This window comes from Bos mutus, chromosome 14 (assembly GCF_027580195.1).
Source record: "Bos mutus isolate GX-2022 chromosome 14, NWIPB_WYAK_1.1, whole genome shotgun sequence".
Lineage (NCBI taxonomy): Eukaryota > Metazoa > Chordata > Mammalia > Artiodactyla > Bovidae > Bos > Bos mutus.
The window spans coordinates 78591281-78611154 of NC_091630.1; the positions used below are offsets into that span (position 1 = coordinate 78591281).

Sequence of the window (19874 nt, forward strand, 5' to 3'; positions counted from 1 at the left end):
TCTCATCACCCTATTTATATTTGTTCTTTCCCTTTAGGAGCTTGGGGAGACAGCCCTTCATCTTGCAGTCCGAACCGCAGACCAGACATCTCTCCATTTGGTGGACTTCCTTGTACAAAACTGGTACAGTTTTAGTTTTCTCTGAATGTGCATTGTGAGTTGACATAAACAGCCCTCTTGGTGGCCTGGATCAGGATTCGGCAATTTTTTTCTGTAAAGAGCCAGATACTCTTATAGGCTTTGCAGGCCATGAGGTGTCTGTCACAGCCATTCAGTGTTGCCATCATAGTGTGAAAACTGCCATGATCAGTATGTAAACAAGTGAGCATGGCCATGTTCTAATAAAACTTTATTTACAAAAACAAGCAGAGGGCCAGATATGGCCCATGGCCTATAGTTGGCCAACCCTTGGCCTAGATAACTATAAAATCCTTTCTCTGTGTCCAAAACCTGCTACTTAAGGGAGGCTGAAAGAGCAGAGACTTAACAGCACAAGTAAAACAGCTCTGTGAGTTTTTATTGTTTGTAACTTCAGTATGTGTGGCTGACTCAATTGCTAATTCAAATTTAGGACATACTAAGGAGAACAATCAGAGAAGGCAATGGCACCCCACTCCAGTACTCTTGCCTGGAAAATCCCATGGATAGAGGAGCCTGGTAGGCTGTAGTCCATGGGGTTGCTAAGAGTCGGGCATGACTGAGCGACTTCACTTTCACTTTTCACTTTCATGCATTGGAGAAGGAAATGGCAACCCACTCCAGTATTCTTGCCTGGAGAATCCCAGGGATGGAGGAGCCTGGAGGGCTGCCGTCTATGGGGTCACACAGAGTCGGACACAACTGAAGCAACTTAGCAGCAGCAGCAAGGAGAACAATATTGAGCGCAGGAGGTTTGGGTTTTTTGAATTCTTTTTTGGGTAGTTCTGTAATCCACACATTAGGAAGAGGAACTGGAGCTCATTCAAAGGAAAGTAATCAAAATAGGGGATTTGAACCCACATTCAAAGAATGGTGTCTTTGTTCTTCAAGGCAGATTGTAACTCCCAGCCTCTTCCATAGAGGTGGTTCAGTGTAGTGGTTCATACCATTGGCTCCAGAAACACTGCCTATGTTCAGATCCCTACTCCATCATCTGTGTCTTGGTAATCTCGAGGACTTTATCCTCTGTAACTGTTTTTGTCTGAAAAATAAAGTTGATAATATACCCACCCCATAAGATGGTTGTGAAGATTAAGTGAGCTGATAGGTGTAAGAGACGTGTGTCTGTCCTAAACACAGTAGGCGCTCCAAAAGTGCTGGCTGTTGTTGTCATTACGCTGCTTATAAATTCAGATGTCATGCTGGAAACAACATCGTCTTCCCTGCCTCTAAGAAGAAGGTCTCAAATTTGACTCAGTCGTTAGCATGGGTAAAAGTGGTTCATCTGTAGTTCTAAGTTACAGAGCAAGTCATTTGTTTTCCGAATGCTTTCATTGTTCAGTGGGAACCTGGATAAGCAGACGGCCCTGGGGAACACGGCCCTGCACTACTGTAGTATGTACAGTAAACCAGAGTGTTTGAAGCTGCTGCTCAGGAGCAAGCCCACTGTGGACGTCGGTAAGTATGGCCAAGTGCCTCTTCACAGCCACGGCGAGGGGCTTCACTGGAGGTGCAGCGGTTAAAACTCCATGCTTCCAATGCAGGGGGTGAAGTTTCCATCCTTGGTTGGGAATTAAGATCCCACATGCTATGCAGTGCAGCCAAAAAATAAAATACATTTTTTTAAAAAGGGAGAAAGAATAACCACTGTAAGAGCATTCAGTCTGCTGCAACTGAGACATGCCCATTCCGTTGTACTCTGAGTCTTGTTCTTTGCCTTTTCAAGATGCATCTTAGATAATCATGCAAATGTATTCCCCCTGTTTCAGTTAATCAGGCTGGAGAGACCGCCCTGGACATAGCAAAGAGACTGAAAGCCACTCAGTGTGAAGACCTGGTAAGCAGAGTGGGAAACGGGTTAGACCCTCTGCCTTAAAAGGGCGTTCTCAGAAACCGAGACTGGGAATTAGAGAAGCAGATTTTTTGAGGAGGAGGTGAGGTGGGGGACATAGGCTAAAGAAATTCAGGCCAGCACTAAGGCTAGATTTTAAAACACAGTGAAGTGATCAATTCTTCATCCACATCTTTTCCGTGCAGTTACAGTGTAGCAGCTAAAAGGCATCTGAGAGGTCTTGTTACCAGCCAGAGGTGTGGATTGAGGTGCTGGGGATATTTTTGTTGTTTGGGGGTTTTTGGGGTGACCTACAAGTTGTCCCAAAGTGCTGCTTTTTCTTCTTTGCCAGGCCATTAGTCTTTCTCTGTAGCTTAATACTAAGTAATTATTTGAGGACTTCCCTAGCAGTCCAGCGGTCAAGACGCCACACTTCCACTGCAGGGGGCCCGGGTGCAGTCCCCGGTTGGGGAACTAAGATTATGCAGGCTGTCCCCAAAAATAAAATGAAATAATAGGGCAAGTAAAGCGCAAAGTATAATGATCCCCAGCGTGTTCAGTGCCCTGCCCTGCCCATTCTATGTACACACTCACCCCCAGCCCCACTGGTTCTTGCTTAGACCTCTGGGCCTTTACATAGAGCTTGAGTCCCTTACCCACAGAAAAGGGTACGACAGGAAGGTAAGTGATGCTCCCTGGAGTTTCTGCCAAATGTCCAGGCCCCGCAGTTGTCCTTCTTTATTTTTTGTAAGAATCCTTTGAGGAAGTTGAGTCACCCCTGCCCTATTTTATGACTGAGAAAGTGTACCCTGCGTGGAACTGGGGCCATCTGACCTTAGAGGCAGACCTTTCAAACTTTTCTAACTCCAGTTTTGCCCTCCAGCCAAGAATTTACAGTTGTAAATTCTTGAGATGCATGTTCATGATGTTAAGAAAACTTTTCATTTTGAAGAGAAGTCATCCAGATTAGAAAGGCTCTGCTTGTAATTCTTGGCAATCCCTCTCAGGTCTGTCCTGTGGCAGTCTGTCCCATTTGTATAATCAGAGTCTTGCCTACATCGCAGCTACTGGTGATTAATCTGAAACCAGGAATGAGGTGGAAGCTACTTGACGTTTATATAATGTCAGGGTGCCTCGCCTTTAAATTAAAACTGCTGTCATTTTCAGCTTTCCCAAGCTAAATCTGGAAAGTTCAATCCACACGTCCACGTGGAATATGAGTGGAATCTTCGACAGGAGGAGATGGATGAGAGCGATGACGACCTGGATGACAAAGTGAGTGGAAATGATGCCCCGGGGTTCCTAGGCGCTGCTCCCGGGTTCTGTCCCCGTGCAGATAAGAGCCATTCTTTGTGAGGCTGATTTTGGCCTCGTAACCTGATTTACCCGTGCGGGACCAGGTGACTCTGCACCACTGAGGTTCTAAATCTGGAGGTTGCATGGCTGCTGTTGCTGTTACCGGGGGTTGGAAGTGTCTGGAATCGGAGAGGTTGGGCTTAGGCGTGCAGACCTGAGTCATCAGCATTTGTCATTCAGTTGCTCAGTTGTATCCAACTCTTTGGGACCCCATGGACTGCACCATGCCAGGCTTCCCTGTCCTTCACCATCTCCTGGAGCTTGCTCAAACTCATGCCCACCAAGTCAGTGATGCCATCCAACCATCTCATCCTCTGTCGTCCCCTTCTCTTCCTGCCTTCAATCTTTCCCAGCATCAGAGTCTTTTCTAATGAGTTGGCTCTTCGCATCAGGTGGCCAAAGTATTGGAGCTTCAGCATCAGTCCTTCCAATGAATATTCAGGATTGATCTCCTTTAGGATGGACTGGTTGGATCTCCTTGCAGTCCAAGGGACTCTCAAGAGTCTTCTCCAGCACCACAGTTCAAAAGCATTAATTTTTTAAGTTGATGTTAATGAGTCATCAACATTAGCTGGCAGTTACGGCCACAGGCATGAGTGAGGTTCCCTCCCAAGAGGATGCAGAAGGAAAGGGCGGAGGGTAGTGGACAGCTTGGACATCAAACTGCTGAGTGGGAACGAACAGTTAGCGTAGATTACAGACGGGGCCTCACCATCCAAACGCTGGGGAACGTGTCCTGCACAGGGTCAGTATCTGTGGATAAGGTTAAATCTGTGAGATTTAGCGAATTTATGGTTGTTAACAGAAAGGAGGGATGGGGGAAGGGACAGTTAGGGAGTTTGGAATGGACATGTACATGCTGCTGTATTTAAAATTGATTACCAACAAGAACCTACTGTAGAGCACAGGGAACTCTGCTCAGTGTTATGTGACAGCCTGGATGGGAGGGAGTTTAAGGGAGAATGGATACATGTATATATGTGAGTCCCTCTGCTCTTTTCTCAAAACTATCACAAGGTTGTTAATCGAGTATACCCCCACTACAAAATTAAAAGTTGCTTCTGAATACTGTGACCCCTCAAAGGCATGTCCCTAGGGGGACCCCGGTGATGACAGGAGTCAGACGTGAACTTTCTAGATGTTTTGCTTGTGCTGTGTCACGACTCTTTAAGTTTTCGTGTGGCTGACTCCAGATGCGCAGAACACGGGAACCCCACCTGCTCCCAAGCCTGCCCTGCCCGCGTCCCCCCACCCCCTCCTAAGCCTGCCCTGCCCGCGTCCCCCGGGCACCCTGATTACCGGTTGACCCCCGCCTGCACTGTTGTTTCGCTTGCCAGCCGAGCCCCATCAAGAAGGAGCGCTCCCCCCGACCGCAGAGCTTCTGCCATTCCTCCAGCATCTCCCCAGGACAAGCTCTCACTGCCGGGCTTCAGCACGCCAAGGGACAAGCAACGACTCTCCTACGGCGCCTTCACCAACCAGATCTTCGTCTCCACAAGCACAGACTCACCCACGTCACCGATCGCAGAGGCGCCCCCGCTGCCTCCCAGAAACGCCACGAAAGGTACGAGCCTTGGGAAGGGCCGTGTGACTCCATCCTCAGAGCTGGGAACCTACCCAGCTTTGAGGTCAGAATCTCGGGGTAAGCGTGAGCAGCAGGGCTGTGACGTCAGCACAGCTTGAAATAGGGACCCTGCCCTCTGCTGCATTACAGCCGAGAAATAGTGTTACGGGCATGCCTCATGCCTCATCTTGTGTGAACCTCACAGCCTCCCATGAGGTCCGTGCTTTTGTGCCCATTGTACAGGAAACAGAGCTAGAGTGACTCACCCAAGGTTGTGCAGCTGGTAAGTGGCGGAGTGGAGGTTCCATCCAGGATCACAAAACCAGTGCTCTTTCCTGTGTAGTGCGGGGTGGGATTTCCGTTCTTCTTTGAGAAGTTTCTTTCCTACTGACACTAAAATGTAATAACAGTGATAGTTAATACTTACGAAGCTCTTGCTTTATGAGTGGCCCTAAACCCAGAAATTCTTTTTCCACACTCACAGAATGAGGTGCAAAGGACAGCTGGTGGCAATAGGCAGACAGGGGTCTGTGGTTCAAGGAGGCTGAGTCATTGCTCTGAGGTTCTTGGTGATTGGGATCCTCACCCAGGTGCTGTGTGACCCCAAACCACATTCCCGTGCTCTCTGATGAGGAGTGGTTTTTCCGTGAGATGCCAACCGGGGCAGGACTTTACCAGAGGAGGGTTATTGTGCTGGGAGTGACAGTCCACAGACCCGCTCCTGTTTCTCTAATCCATAGAACACCCTGCCCAGAAAGTCCATGTATTCCCACCTACATGGGGACAAGTTGAGAAGCAGAAATGGTCACATTAAGGAGTCACCCTGCCAAGGGCCGGGGAGCTTCCCAGGTGGCTCAGTAGTAAAAGAATCCACCCGCCAGTGCAGGAGACCCAGATTCAATCCCTGGGTCGGGAAGATCCACTGGAGAATGAACAGCAACGCACCCCAGTATTCTTGCCTGGGACATCCCGTGGACGGAGGAGCCTGGCAGGCCACAGTCCATGGAATCACAAGGAGTTGGATGCGACTAAGCACCACCCAGGGGAAATCCGAGAGGTACCCAGAGCTGGAGCTTCGGGTCTGGCCTCAGCCAGCAAATCCCAGTGCAGGATTCGCGCTGTGTGCTTGGCTTGTGCTCACGCAGGTTCAGGGGCTCCCCGGGCACAATGGCACGCCTGTTGAAGTCACACTGGGGCTATTTTCTGGGGAATGTGAGCTTTATTCAAAACAGTGTTTTTTCAGAGCTTATTCTCCATTGAAATAGTGTTATAAATGGGAGCAGTGTTCTTAGACCCCAAATGGCCTCCGAGATTATAAAATAGCGGAGGAAGTTAAAATAAGACTTGGGCATGAACGGTACCCATCAGAGATAACCCGTGACCAGAGCAGCAACAGCACATGGAAGCCAGAGGCTTATTAACCCGCTGGCGTGGTTCTTAGTCCCACGCATTATGCTGGAACGCACCTTTTACATCACTAGCTGGTCAGGGCACAGGTGTTCTATAAGAAGGCTGTGTTGCCGCTCACTTCTGGGTGACGGTGTTTGCCATCGGGGTAGCAGTCTGCTCAGAGCAGCATTCCTCTCTTCATGCTAAAGAGGACCTAATTGTGCTTACGAAAGAAAAAGTGATCATAACCTCTCAGATCCTCCAGGTCATTGAGAATCTTGGAGAGATCTACAGGAGGAAATGACACCAGAGTCCTAGGAGCCAGGAGGCCCCCTTCACCTCCCTGTACCCCTTTCTGTAATTTTATCTCAAGGGGATGCAGAAACCCATAAAATACACTGACTGAATACCAGAGTATGTATCTGTTGCCACCTTGAATAAATTTCTCATTAGCTCTTCACCAAAGGCCCAGAAGACAAAGACCAGACTTACTTAGTGATCCAGCTGCTGAAACAAGTGCTGAGAGATGGGCACGGCAGCCAGGCTCAGCTGAGGATAGACTGCTCACCCCCCTGCCCCCCGAAAATCCAATATTCGAACGTAGACATCCCTCCCTGCTAAAATCAGAAGTGTTTTTCCAGGCTGTTCACAGCAGGACATCAGATTCCGAGCTGGTGAGACACAAGAAGCCCGCCCACCCATGACTTGCAGAAGGGATTTGAAACAGGAGATGCTTCCTGTGGTCAGCTTGGTTTACATGCCCTTACATGTAGGAAGGAAAGCGATTGTGTTTGCATGGCGTTCTCAAGTGCTAACCCTGTCCCACCCGGTTCCTTCTGACATTCAGCTCACCTTGCCGAGATTCAGGCTCTTCATCTGAAAAATCAGGATTGGGCTTCTGGCGGGGTCCTTGCTTAGAGCGTGAAGTCATATTTGCAAAGTGACTGGCACGGCGTGGGCATTGAGTACGTAGCATGGCAGCCTATTTGGTCCTGCTGCAGGTGTTCGGTTCTGCAAGTGTCCTGGGTCCTGGGAAGGGCTCCAGTGGACGAGAAGGGTGAGCTGGCCATTGGGGCAGCTGTGGGTGCCGCTGCAGGTTTGAAGAAAGGCTGAAAGAAGTCTCCCTTCCACTCTCCCCTCCGCTCCTGCAGGGATGCCGTGAGTGAGCCATCCCTGCATCCCCCGCACAGGTGTGCTCCGTCAGCGCTTGTTGCATGAATAAACAACAGCGGAATCAATGAGAGCACATCCCAGAAGTATGTGGCCAGAGCAAGGAGGGGATACTCAGAAAACTAACCCAGATGTCCTGGGGCCGTGATAGACAGTTGACCTGCTGAATGTGATAGATAGTTGGCCTGCAGAATGTTTATGCCCACACTCAGTTGTGTAAGCCTTTTATACACCATTTCTCTGACTCTCTTTTGAGGTCTGTGGCAACAAAGAGGGGTGGCCAGGGAGGAGACCTGTCCTCCCCGGGGTCTGAAGGTAGCCGACCACCCTCAGAGTGTGAGTCAGGGAGCCTAGGAGATGTCCCCCATCCCACCCCCGCCCCGCCCCAGAGGGACATGATTCATATGCTGATGACTCTTAAGTTTCCTGGGATTTTTTTTTTTTTTTAATCTCATTGGAAGATAGCAACTTGAATGGCTTGATTTTAATACTGGATAATAATGTCCTTCATTCCAGTTGAATTTTCTAGGTTTTGGTTGCGGGTGGGCATTGTGAGATGGGAGATTTGGGGGCCTGTTTTTTTTTTTTTCAGTCTCTCTCACTCTTCTTTAAAGCATCACATGTGTCACCTTGCACTGGCCAAGAACACTTCTGTCACTTCCGCCCTTGGCCGTGGTCACTGGCGCAGGCTGTCCAGCCAGCCTCCTGACTGCCAGGGCATGGAAAGAAGTCCTTGCTGTGTGTCTTGCCCAGAAGTATGTATGAGTAAGCGTTCAGGAGCCAACCCTGAGCCCCTTGAGTTTGGCTCTTTTCTCTTAATATTCCCGGAAGGAGGTTGAAGGACACGTGAACAGCTCTCATGTGTTCTATGATGCTGGGTCCTTAACAGCGTCACTCCGCCGTGTTGGGACCCCACCGGCTCCATGGCTGACCCACCATGGTTTCTCCACACGCTCCCTCCACCACACTCTGCCTCTGTTTCCCCTTCTGAGCGAGGAGGTGTCTGTAGCTTCTTCCTTGTACACACACAGTTCTTCTCTAAGTAAAGTTACTACATCTTTACCTATGTTTTGAGTGATGTAATCTCTCCTCTCTCTCAGGCTCTGTACTGTGAAAACTGTTCAGTTCATTCGCTCAGTCATGTCCAACTCTTTGCATCCCCATGAACCGCAGCACACCAGGCCTCCCCGTCCATCACCAACTCCCTGAGTTTACCCAAACTCATGTCTATTGAGTCGGTGATGCCATCCAACCATCTCATCCTCTGTCGTCCCCTTCTCTTCCTGCCCTCAATCTTTCCCAGCATCAGGGTCTTTTCAAATGAGTCAGCTCTTCGCATCAGGTGGCCAAAGTATTGGAGTTTCAGCTTAAACATCAGTCCTTCCAATGAACGCTCAGGACTGATCTCCTTTAGGATGGACTGGTTGGATCTCCTTGCAGTCCAGGGGACTCTCAAGAGTCTTCTCTAACATCACAGTTCAAATGCATCAATTCTTCCACACTCAGCTTTCTTTATAGTTCAGTTCTCACATCCATACGTGACTACTGGAAAAACCATAGCCTTGACTAGATGGACCTTTGTTGGCAAAGTAATGTCTCTGCTTTTTAATATGCTGTCTAGGTTGGTCATAGCTTTCCTTCCAAGGAGTAAGCATCTTTTAATTTCATGGCTGCAATCACCATCTGCCGTGATTTTGGAGCCCCAAAATATAAAGTCTGTCACTGTTTCCACTGTTTCCCCATCTATTTGCCATGAAGTGATGGGACCAGATGCCATGATCTTCGTTTTCTGAATGTTGAGCTTTAAGCCAACTTTTTCACTCTCCTCTTTCACTTTCATCAAGAGGCTTTTTAGTTCTTCTTCACTTTGTCCCATAAGGGTGGTGTCATCTACATATCTGAGGTTATTGATATTTCTCCCGGCAATCCTGATTCCAGCTTGTGCTGCTTCCAGCCCAGCGTTTCTCATGATGTACTCTGCATAATAAGTTAAATAAGCAGGGTGACAATATACAGCCTTGACGTACTCCTTTTCCTATTTGGAACCAGTCTGTGGTTCCATGTCCAGTGAAAACCATTAGACAATGCTAAATTTAAAAAGAAGAAAATGCTAAATTTTTCGTTCATGTTGTCCAGAGTTGTCTGTATAACTCTGTCATTAGCTCCTGTCATTAACACTTAATATGGCATGTTAGAATATATATATTATACTTCTACAGACAGTTTTCTGCCCCAAACTGTCAGGTTAATTTTTAAAGTAATCTTCTGGGTTTTTCTTTAAATTGAAATCAGAGGTGTACCTTTGGTTTCCCAGCATGGGAGGCCTCTGGGTCCTCTGTTTTATTAAGAACCAAAGGTACAAGGGCTTCCCTGATAGCTCAGTTGGTAAAGAATCCGCCTGTCATGGAGGAGCAACCCCAGCTTGATTCCTGGATCGGGAAGATCCCCTGGAGAAGGGATAGGCTACTCATTCCAGTATCCTTGGGCTTCCCTTGTGGCTCAGCTGGTAAAGAATCCACCTGCAATGCAGGAGACCTGGGTTCGATCCCTGGGTAGGGAAGATCCCTCAGAGAAAGGAAGGGCTACCCACTCCAGTATTCTGGCCTAGAGAATTCCATGGACTGTATAGTCCATGGGTTCACAAAGAGTCGGACACGACTGAGTGACTTTCACTTTCCTTTCAAAGATGCAAGGACACTGAAGAAGGATCCTCCCGACTTATACCGTGAATTATGTCCATAGGCTGTGCCCAGAACGTGCCGGGTGCTGAGAGAGAGAAGGACAGAGTGGCCCTTGCCCTGAAGACGTTTCCAGCCTAGGAATGCGGAGACAGTGCGGGTCTAATGCTGGGTAGAGAGTGTGCAGTGCCAGTCAGCCTGTGTGTGCAGAAATATTCATAGCCACAGTTGCTCCAGGGCAAAGGAGGGTTAGAGCAGGCTTCTGGATAAGATTACACTGGAGATGACCCTTCATAGATGCTGAGGTGGAGGGATCATAGCTTCTGAGATGTACAGCATCTCAGGATGTGTACAGCATCGTCAGGCTCGTGAGCTTCCCAAGCTTTGGCCACGTGTCGCACTCTGTGAGGGGCCTCCCCAAGCTGATGACCAGGAGATGCTCTCAGCAGCACAGTTCAAGGGGTGTCCAGTGAGGCTGCTCGAGTTGAAGGCATGGGAAGAGTGTCCAACAGATGAGTGACCCAAGAGGCTGTTAGCAATGCAGGACCACAGCCCAGCCACGTGAACCCCCAGTAAGAGCTGCGGTACACCCTGCCTCCTCGTAGAAAGACTTTCTAATAATGTAACCTCAGTGTTATTTATAGCAACCTTGTAAGCCTAGACCCATATTTTTAAGAAAAGTGTTGGTGGATAATTTGACATAATAGCCGATATTAGCGGGCACTGTGGTTTAGGGTGTTTTCTGCCTATTCCCACAGGCCCCGGCAGAGTTCAGGGGAGGAACTTGGCTGCCCAAGTCCCTCCCCTCCCCACCTGTTAATCGTGCCTCCCTTTTGAGTATGTTTGATGCTGTGTCTACTCTTTCCTATTCTCTTTTGTTTTAGCTTTCTTTCTTTTTTAATATATATTTTATTTATTTATTTGGCTGCACTGGGTCTTAATTGTGGCGTGTGGGATCTAGTTCCCTGACCAGGGATCGAACCCAGGCCTCCTGCACTGGGAGTGTGGAGTCTTAGCCACTGGACCACCAGGGGAAGTCCCTGTTTTAGCTTTCTTTACCCAGCAAGAATTGCTTCTTTCCTGACTGAGCCAGTCCTCAGGTTTATTTCACTTGAAACATCATTTTCAGTGCCTAAAGACAAGTTACTCATTTCTGACATCTTTTGAGCTCTTTAAAACTTAAAAAAATTTTGTGTGCTTCCGTGGGGTCTGATACAATGTTTTTCGCCTTTCTTTAACTCATGACCTACCAGTCAGAAGATTCAGTGGCACCTTCCTTTCTGTGGCTTCTGTTCCAGAACGGTAGGTGGGTCTGGGTGTGTGTAAAATTTTTTGTGAAGGTAGATTACAGTACTGAATGTTTCTCTTTGAACTTCTCTCACTAGGTCCCCTCTCCCCCTGGTTTCTGCTGTGTCTCCCTAAGGGAGACATTCTATCTTCCTTAAGGATCACTAGCCTTAAAACAAGAGAAGTAGCAGTTTATTCATCCATTTATTCGACACTGCATTATTAAATTCAGCTTACCAGGCCAAAGAAAAGCCTGACCTCGATAGAACCTGCAGCATGGTGGGGAGGGAGGCCGTGACAAGTAAGCAGAAAAGGAATAATTAGAGACTGCGGCAGCTGACGCGAAGAAAGTGAGGCAAGGCTGTGTTGATGTGATGAAGGGAACACGAACCCCTACATTTTTAACATGATGATTCAGAAACCTTGACTTTGCTTGGTTTGTGGTTGGTTGCAGGACTGCTCTGGTTTGCTGTCTGCTAAAATCACGTTTACAGACCGCTCTGCCCAGAGACATCGCCCCATTGGCCGTCTGTGTTTCCAGGCAGGATTTGGAACCCATTGAATGGCCTTTCAGATGCGGTACATCAAGCAGTCCCAAGGTGGCGCTAAAGACGAACCTGCCGGAGAATCTCACCATTGTCTATTATCTATTTTCCTATTTCCAAGAGGAAAGTTACACTTCCTAGTACCGAGCTTTGTTGTTGCCGTTTGCATCAACGTGTGCCAAGCCCAGAAAATGCTGGCCTGGCTTTTAGGACAGGGCGAGCCCTCGCCAGCCCCAGAGACCTGCATCATGGTCCAGCCCAGCTCCTCTCGGCTACCTAACCTTTATCACACCATTCCCAGCTCCACTTTCCTGGCTGCAAAATGGGGCCAGGAATACCTGACCCCAGGCTTCCCAGGTGGCTCAGTGGTAAAGAATCCACTTGTCAGTGCAGGAAACGCGAGTTCAATCCCGGGATTGGGAAGATCCCCTGGAGAAGGAAATGGCGACACCAGTATTCTTGCCTGGAGAGTCCCAAGGACAGAGGAGCCTGGTGGGCTACAGTCCATGGGGTCGCAAAAGAGTCAGATACAACTTAGCAACAAGAACAATACCTGACCCACATGCCTCACAGAGTTGTTATGAAAATTGAGGGGAACACCATGTAGGAACATATTTCAAAAACTAAGAAGCCCTATGCAAACACAAGGCTAAAGTAACAATGCCTTTATTGTTGCAAAAATAAAATCGTTTCTGAAAGGGCAGTGACTGGTGTCATAATTAGGCATTGCTCTGGGGTAACAGGCTTCCATCACATATCTGTCAGTAGGACTGAGAATGAATGCTACAGCCAGGGCCATCTCATCCTAAAGCAAATGACTGTCTTCCTGAGCTGAGCAGTATTTACTTCAAGACAAGACTATCTCTTAGAAACAGGGGTTTAAGTCTGTGTTGGTACTGACCATAATTGATCATGGGATACAGCAGAGCTTGTTTTCCAAGGAAGGAGGCCAGCAGTAATTAAGCTTCTCTTTTAATACACAGAATGTAGAAGGCTCTTTTGGAGCCTTTCTGGGGCACCAGGTACCCACCCTCCTGCCTTAAACATTTGGGGTGGCAGTGTCCCTAGCTTTTTTCATTTCTTCCTTTTCTTCTTCTTTCAATGTTTGTGGAAACTGTTGTCTAGTTAAATCATATATCTGTTAATAATCATGAAGAGAGGTTTGTCAAGGTGCCCAGCGTCACCCAGGTCCCCAGGCACACACCAGCCACTTCAGTGTCACTTGAAATAAGTTTAATAGCATATATACTTAAAACTCCCTTTTTTTTTCTAAAAACATTAGAAATGGTAGTAATGGTTTGTGTGTGTGTGTGTGTGTAATATTAGTATCATTATTGCTATCCTGTCATTACCTCTAGAGAAAATAGAATCTTTTAAAAAACGTATTGACTCAAGAGGGAGGGGATATATGTATACATATAGGTGATTCATATTGTTGTACAGCAGAAACTAACACAACATTGTGAAACAATTATACTCCAATTTAAAAAATAAAATTAGGGTGTTTAAAAAAATTTTTTTAAACCTTTAGAAATTAATGAAGCTTATATAATGCATTCAGGCTTCCAGTATAATAGATGGTTTATGATTTCTGGGTCTTCCCTGGTGGCTCAGATGATAAAGAATCTGCCTGCAGTGAAGGAGACCTGAGTTCAATCCCTGGGTGAGGAAGATCCCCTGGAGAAAGAAATGGCAACCCACTCCAGTATTCTTGCCTGGAGAATCCCATGGACAGAGGAGTTGGCGGGCTACAGTCCACAGGGTTGCAGAGGACACAACTGAGTGAATAACACTTTCACCTTTGTGATTTCTAGAACAGGTCAGAATTGGAGGGGGAAAAAATGTTTTTGAACTTCCCTTCTTTCTAAGTAACCCTTTACATTAGAGCGTTTATTTATAAAAGTCATCAGAAAAGAGAAAAAAAACTTCTGGCAAAGTTTGCTGACTAGAGGAAAGAGTTGCAGTGCCGAGAAAACCCTGGTCTGAGGCCGCTTGGAGGTTGCGTCTGCTCTTTGCTCTCCTCTCTGTTGAGGCTCCTGGCAGTGCTGGGTGTCTTCCCCAGCACAGGTTTCGCAGTGGTTCCAGGGCACTTATTGGTGTGAAATGTGTGTTTTTCCCATTGCACCCAAATGAGGTTGTCAACCCAGGAGCATTCCATGTTGACTGACATTTTGTTTCTTAACAGCACGCATTCTCCTTTTTAATTTTTTTTACCAGCAATTTTTTAAAACCCTTTTTGTGGGTTACCGGGTGGATGGACTGGGCCGTCCCCAGCCTCCTGCTTCCGTCTCCCTGTGTCATAACCCATTCTGTGCTCGGGAGTAACCGCATATGGGCTGTTCTGTCTGCGAGACCGGGATTAACCTTCCTGCCCCATTCGATTCCTTTCCAGGTCCACCTGGCCCACCTTCAACACTCCCTCTAAGCACCCAGACCTCTAGTGGCAGCTCCACCCTGTCCAAGAAGCGGCCTCCTCCCCCACCACCCGGACACAAGAGAACCCTGTCTGACCCTCCCAGCCCACTACCTCACGGGCCCCCAAACAAAGGCGCAGTTCCTTGGGGTAAGTCATCCTCAAGTCAGGGCCCACGCTGCCCGGGTCGGGCCGCACATGGGGCTCGGGGGGCAGTGGGCACTTGGCACGCTCAGCAGACGGAGGAGACCACACCCATGCTGGGCCAGGGCTTAGACACGCGTTATTGCGCAGCCTCTGATGACCAAGAAACGTTTGGGAAAATATTTCTATCACCACTTAGAAAGCTTAATAATGATAAGGTGCTGAGCGTTTCTTGAGCACCAGACACCCACCAGGGCCTCTGTGGTCAGGCTCGTGTCTCTCCCAGCCCCCTTTCCCCTGCTCTCAGCCTCACTGATCTGCTTTCACTTCTGGGTCCTCCAGGCTCTTTGCCTCCTGGGGCCGCCTCCTCCCTGCAGCTCTGTTGTGGGCTTGAAAGCCTGGCTCCCTTTCGTCTGTCTGTTCTAAGGGAGCCCCCATCCCCCTGTTTCCCTCCAGGCCCCGGATCTCCGCTGACACAAGAATGTTTTGTTTGTGTTTGGTGTTTTGGTCTCCATGAGAGCAGGGCCCTTGTCTGTCTTGTTCTCTTCTGTGTTCACGGAGCCTAGAATCGAGCCAGGATGCAGTAGGTGCTCAGTAATCGCTGGAGAATAAAGAAACCCACCCAGAGTCCGTCAGCAGTTTACCATCTCTGTGACAGCTGGTGGCGGATAGCACATTTCCATCCACGAGGAGCGCTGTTTCCAGCTCCATCTGCCTTTTTAGTATGTCAGCCTGCCACCAACTTGGGTCAAGAGCCAGGGGTCCCCTGGGGCCCTGGCTCTGCTGGTTTACAGGTCCCCCCTTCCCCTCCCAGCGTGCCGCCTTGTGGCTTGTTTTTTGTTTGTCATTGCAACCGATAGGGAACTCAGCTGAATGCTTTTAAAGGCATTGGTGAGTTGGGAGTTAGTCTCCAAGTTGTGTTCAACTCTTTGTGACCCCATGGGCTGTAGCCCACCAGGCTCCTCTGTCCATGGAATTTTCCAGGCAAGAATACTGGAGTGGGTTGCCATTTCCTCCTCAGGGGATCTTTCCAACCCAGGGATCAAACCCAGGTCTCCCGCATTACAGGTGGTCTCGTTACCTACTGAACCCCCAGGAAAGGCCATCATTAAAGGCATTAGGTGTTCGAACTTGGGGAGCTTTGGGGAACAGCCATGCTGCCATCTGCAGACTGGCACACGCTTGAGCCACACGTGGCTTGGAGTGCCGCAGCGCGGGTGGGCTGTCTGCTCAGCCTTCCACTCTGCTCGCTTCATGCCTGGGTTTGGGCCTCTGCACACACGCGCTCCAGGTTGGAGATGAGTGGGAAAGCGTGTGCAGTGTGCTCTTCACCACCATGCTGCCCTGTGAGCAAATGCTGTGGAAATGCTGGACCGGGGCGTCCAGCTGCATGGGGAGGCTTCTCGGGGACTTCGCAGCGAGTGTTGAGTAATCAGTTCTCAGTGAGACGAGCCGGGGGAGCCTTGGAGGGCACAGCCCAGGCACCCATCAGCTCCACACAGGTCCCTGAGGCTGACCGAGACCCCACCCAAGGCCTTCGGGAGTCCCCAGGGTTCGTGCAAAAGGACTTTGCCCCAGACAGCGTCCCACTGATGGTCACAAGTTTCCTGCAAGTGTTCCTACCACGAATCTCTGATTAACCTTCTTTGCGAATCTCATTAAGCTTCCATCCTGTTGTTCCTTCAGGTTTTCTTTTATTTCTCCGTGAAGTTTATCAGGCCTTGCTCCATTGGTCTGCAGTTCAAATTTACCACATTTCTGTTTTCTAGCTGAAGAATCATCTCTTTCTTAGGTTCCTTCCACCTGACTGAGCAGCAGGACTCGCAGCTGCCGTTCATCTTGTTTGGTTTTGGTGGTTTTGTTGGGGACGAGGGGCATTTTTCACTAGGAAGCAAGGTTCCCCCTTTATGAGACAGAGTCAGTGTCCTGGACGGTCAGCGGGAGCCTTTGAGCTTTGAACACTTTGGGCCACGAGCAGTCGTCTGCCCTCCCCACCCACCACCACCAGCCAGAGCCACTCGCCTACCACCCACCTCCAGGCACAAAGGCAGAACCTGTCCGTGCAAAAGTGACGACTGTCCACGTCGCAGACAACCCCAGGTGGTCATTCCGTGACTGTCGGGCTGGCTCTTTGAGGTGGTTGGTGTGCACATAGGGGAGACCTTCTTGCAGACACATGTAGGCTCAGGTCAGTGACAGGCCTCTCGCCAGGCACGCTGAAGCGACTTTTAACTCTAGCCCACCACATGCTTTATGTTGTCGTCCCCACAGGTTTTATCTCTGCCTGTCTCCCGCTGACGCCGTGGTCTAGAAGCTGAAGGCAGGGGCCAGACTCTTGTTAATAAAGCACATGGGGTGTCAGATTCCCAGTGCCCGCAGTCTCCCCCCCAGGAACCCATCTTTCAGTGCTCTTTGTTGTTGTTGTAATTCAGTCGTGTCTGACTCAGTGACCCCATGGACTGCAGCACGCCAGGCTTCCCTGTCCTTCGCTATCTCCCGGAGTTCACTCAAACTCATGTCCATTGAGTCGGTGATACCCCAACCATCTCACAGTTGGAAAGCATCAATAACCAGCGCGCTTATGTTCCCCTAAAGTCCCCTTCTCCTCCCAGCCCCCGAGGGTGAGGGCTTCTGGGCTGTCCGAGGGCTAGGGGGTGGTGGGCATGAGGAGTGGGTAGCACAGCCCCTGAGCCCTCGCCAGGCCCCACCTGCCCACCCTCTGCCCCTTCTGGTGTAGGGATTATTACAGAGTGGTTCTGTTTACTGCTCTGCCTTTCTTAGCATGGTATGAACGCTTTATGAAGGCACGAGCTTTTTCTGTCTCTGGAGCTCCAGTGGGGACCTGTGTCACACTGCCTGTGTTCTGATCCGTCTCTACCACCTGTAGCCCTGTGGCTTTCAGCAGTTATATTTGGTTCATTTCCTACCTCAGTTTCTCCAGCTGTAAATCGGGGCTAGTTAATAGCCCTTATTGGATTCTTTGCCACAGTTTCACAGAGTAGGACATGGGGAGCTTGACTGTAAGGACACAGATTCAGAAAGGTTCAGTGCGCGGCCCAGGCCCTCTCAGCTGGTAAGAGGGGATCCCCTGTGGCTGGGAGAGCCCGTGGCCCTCACCCCCTCGGTACTCTGCTAAGTTCTGCTCGTAACGGTTCGATGATCCCTGTGGCCATTCTCCTGTCTCAGCAGTTGTTCCTTTACCTGTGAATGGAGTTAGGGAGAAGGTGCCCTAGCAGGTGGGCACCTTCCACCAGGCTGTTCCGCCCCGTCCCTGCAGCATGGAGCCCTGATCTTTGGGGAGGTGCCCTGGGCTCTCTCCCCACTAGATCCACAGCATCCAGAGTACCCAGGTAGCCCAGACGTCACGTGACTGCAGTCCCGCCACAGTGATAAGTTCAGCCTTCACCGGGGAGATGGTGAAGGCAGGATTTTGATCAGAAGACAGCCAGGCCTGTGGGCAGAATCAGGTTTTTGCAGGGACTGTTGATTTCTAAGGTGGCTTGTCGTTAAACTCACCTTCGGAGATAAAATAAGTTGCTTATAACCTACTCTCTAAAAGACCAACGCATTTTAACACAAAAATTAGTAAGGAAATGAGGACAAAGGGAAAATAAAGGTAGCAAAGTAAAATGAAGTCCAGGAGTGTGGTGTCTTCACTAAAGGCATATAGCACAGGGTCACATGCAGAGGCTGAAAATAGACCAAGGATTTGACACTGAGGTTCTTACAGGCGAGACCACAGAAGATAGCGCAGCCAGTTATCCAGTTGATGGTGGCCATAATATTAAACCTCTTCTTGAACTTGAGATCCTTGTAATTGCTACCTGCGATCAGCCTCCCCTGGGACCGCTGTCCAGTATTCACAGAAGTGTTTACAGGGCCACAACCCGGGGAACCGTAACATGAACTGAGTGAACTTGCCAGAAGCCCGAGTTCTGATCCTCCAGTTCTTGCCTAAGTGACCTCTGGGAATTACTTTAATTAATTCCTTGTCTTTGCCTTCCAGGACTTAAAAAGTTCTATACACTTGCTTTTTTGTCCCCTACTTCCCAGGCCCCCATCCTCCCCAAGCTTCCTTTTTTTTTTAATGGAGAATAGATAATGGATAGATAATGAATGAAAAGCTATACCAAAAATTGATTCACTTCTCCTATCTCAAGGCCAGAACTTCCAGGTGATAGAGTCAGTATTTGAAATGCCTGATCTGAGGCGCCCACATCTACTTATTGGAAGTAGCATTGACTTGTAAAAGAGCCTTTGGGCAGATACGTCCTGATTCTTTCTTTTTCTTAGATTTCCCAATATCGTCTCAAGTCAGCTGCCCCTGCCACCCAACCCCATTTTACATGCAGTTCTAGAAATAATAATGGCTACTACCATGTATAATTATTTGCCAGGTATCAGGTCCTGTACATTTGTTCATACGTTATTGTATTAAGTCATCGTTTGTTGTTCATTCACTCAGTTGTGTCCGACTCCTTGCGACCCCATAAATAGCAGCATACCGGGCTTCCCCTCTGTTACCCTCTTCTCCTCCTGCCTTCAATCTTAATCTTTTCCAGTGAGTCGGCTCTTTGCATCAGGTGGCCAGAGTCCTTCCAATGAATATTCAGGATTAATTTCCTTTAGGATTTACTGGAGAGTCCCTTGGACAGCAAGGAGATCAAACCAGTCAATCCTAATTAAGGCATGATAACTGTCCTATAAAATAGGGCCTGTCATTGTCCTGGGTTAACTGATGAGATCGAAGCACAGAGGTCTAGTGACTTGCCTAAGATCACAGGTCCAGTAACTTCAGAGCTGGGATCGGAACCAATTTCTGACTCCGAGGCTCATACAAGTGTCCACTCTTCCAGAAGACTCCTGGAGCCCGTGTGCCAGGCCCTGCTGGGCAGCGCCTCTTCTCATTCCACACTCTTGGCCCACAGCTGCCGAGCCATACCAAGGGACCTCGAGTCTCGGCCACAGAATTTGTTGTTGCTTGTTTGTTTACTTCTGGCTGTGCTGTGTGAGCTTTATCTCGTTGCAGTGAGTGGGGGCTGCTCTCTAGTTGTGGTGTGCAGTCTCCTCGTTGCAGTGGCTTCTCTCGTCACAGAGCACAGGCTGTGGGGCGCAAGGGCTTCAGTAGTTGCGGTTCGAAAGCTTAGTTGCCCAGAGGCATGTGGGATCTTCCCGGCCCAGGGATAGAACCCATTGTCCCCTGCATTAACAGGCAGATTCTCACCACTGAACCAGCAGGGACATCCTTGGCCACAGCTTCTTAAATTGTCTGCCCCTCATCTTGTCTGCCACCGTCCCTTCCTGCACATCTGTGTGTGCAGCACAGTCCTTCCCAGATGGCACAGAGAGAGGAAAAGGA

At 49.1% G+C, this 19874-nt stretch overlaps 1 protein-coding gene across 1 annotated transcript in view; it reads left to right on the forward strand.

Annotated features, from left to right (window-relative positions):
• The window catches only part of ASAP1 (ArfGAP with SH3 domain, ankyrin repeat and PH domain 1), a 339710-nt gene that overhangs the window by 302616 nt on the left and 17220 nt on the right, over nt 1–19874 (forward strand). Inside the window, 7 exon segments of the mRNA XM_070382776.1 lie at nt 38–123; nt 1481–1596; nt 1908–1975; nt 3137–3244; nt 4663–4721; nt 4723–4889; nt 14351–14521. Coding sequence (XP_070238877.1) covers nt 38–123; nt 1481–1596; nt 1908–1975; nt 3137–3244; nt 4663–4721; nt 4723–4889; nt 14351–14521 — 775 coding nt within the window.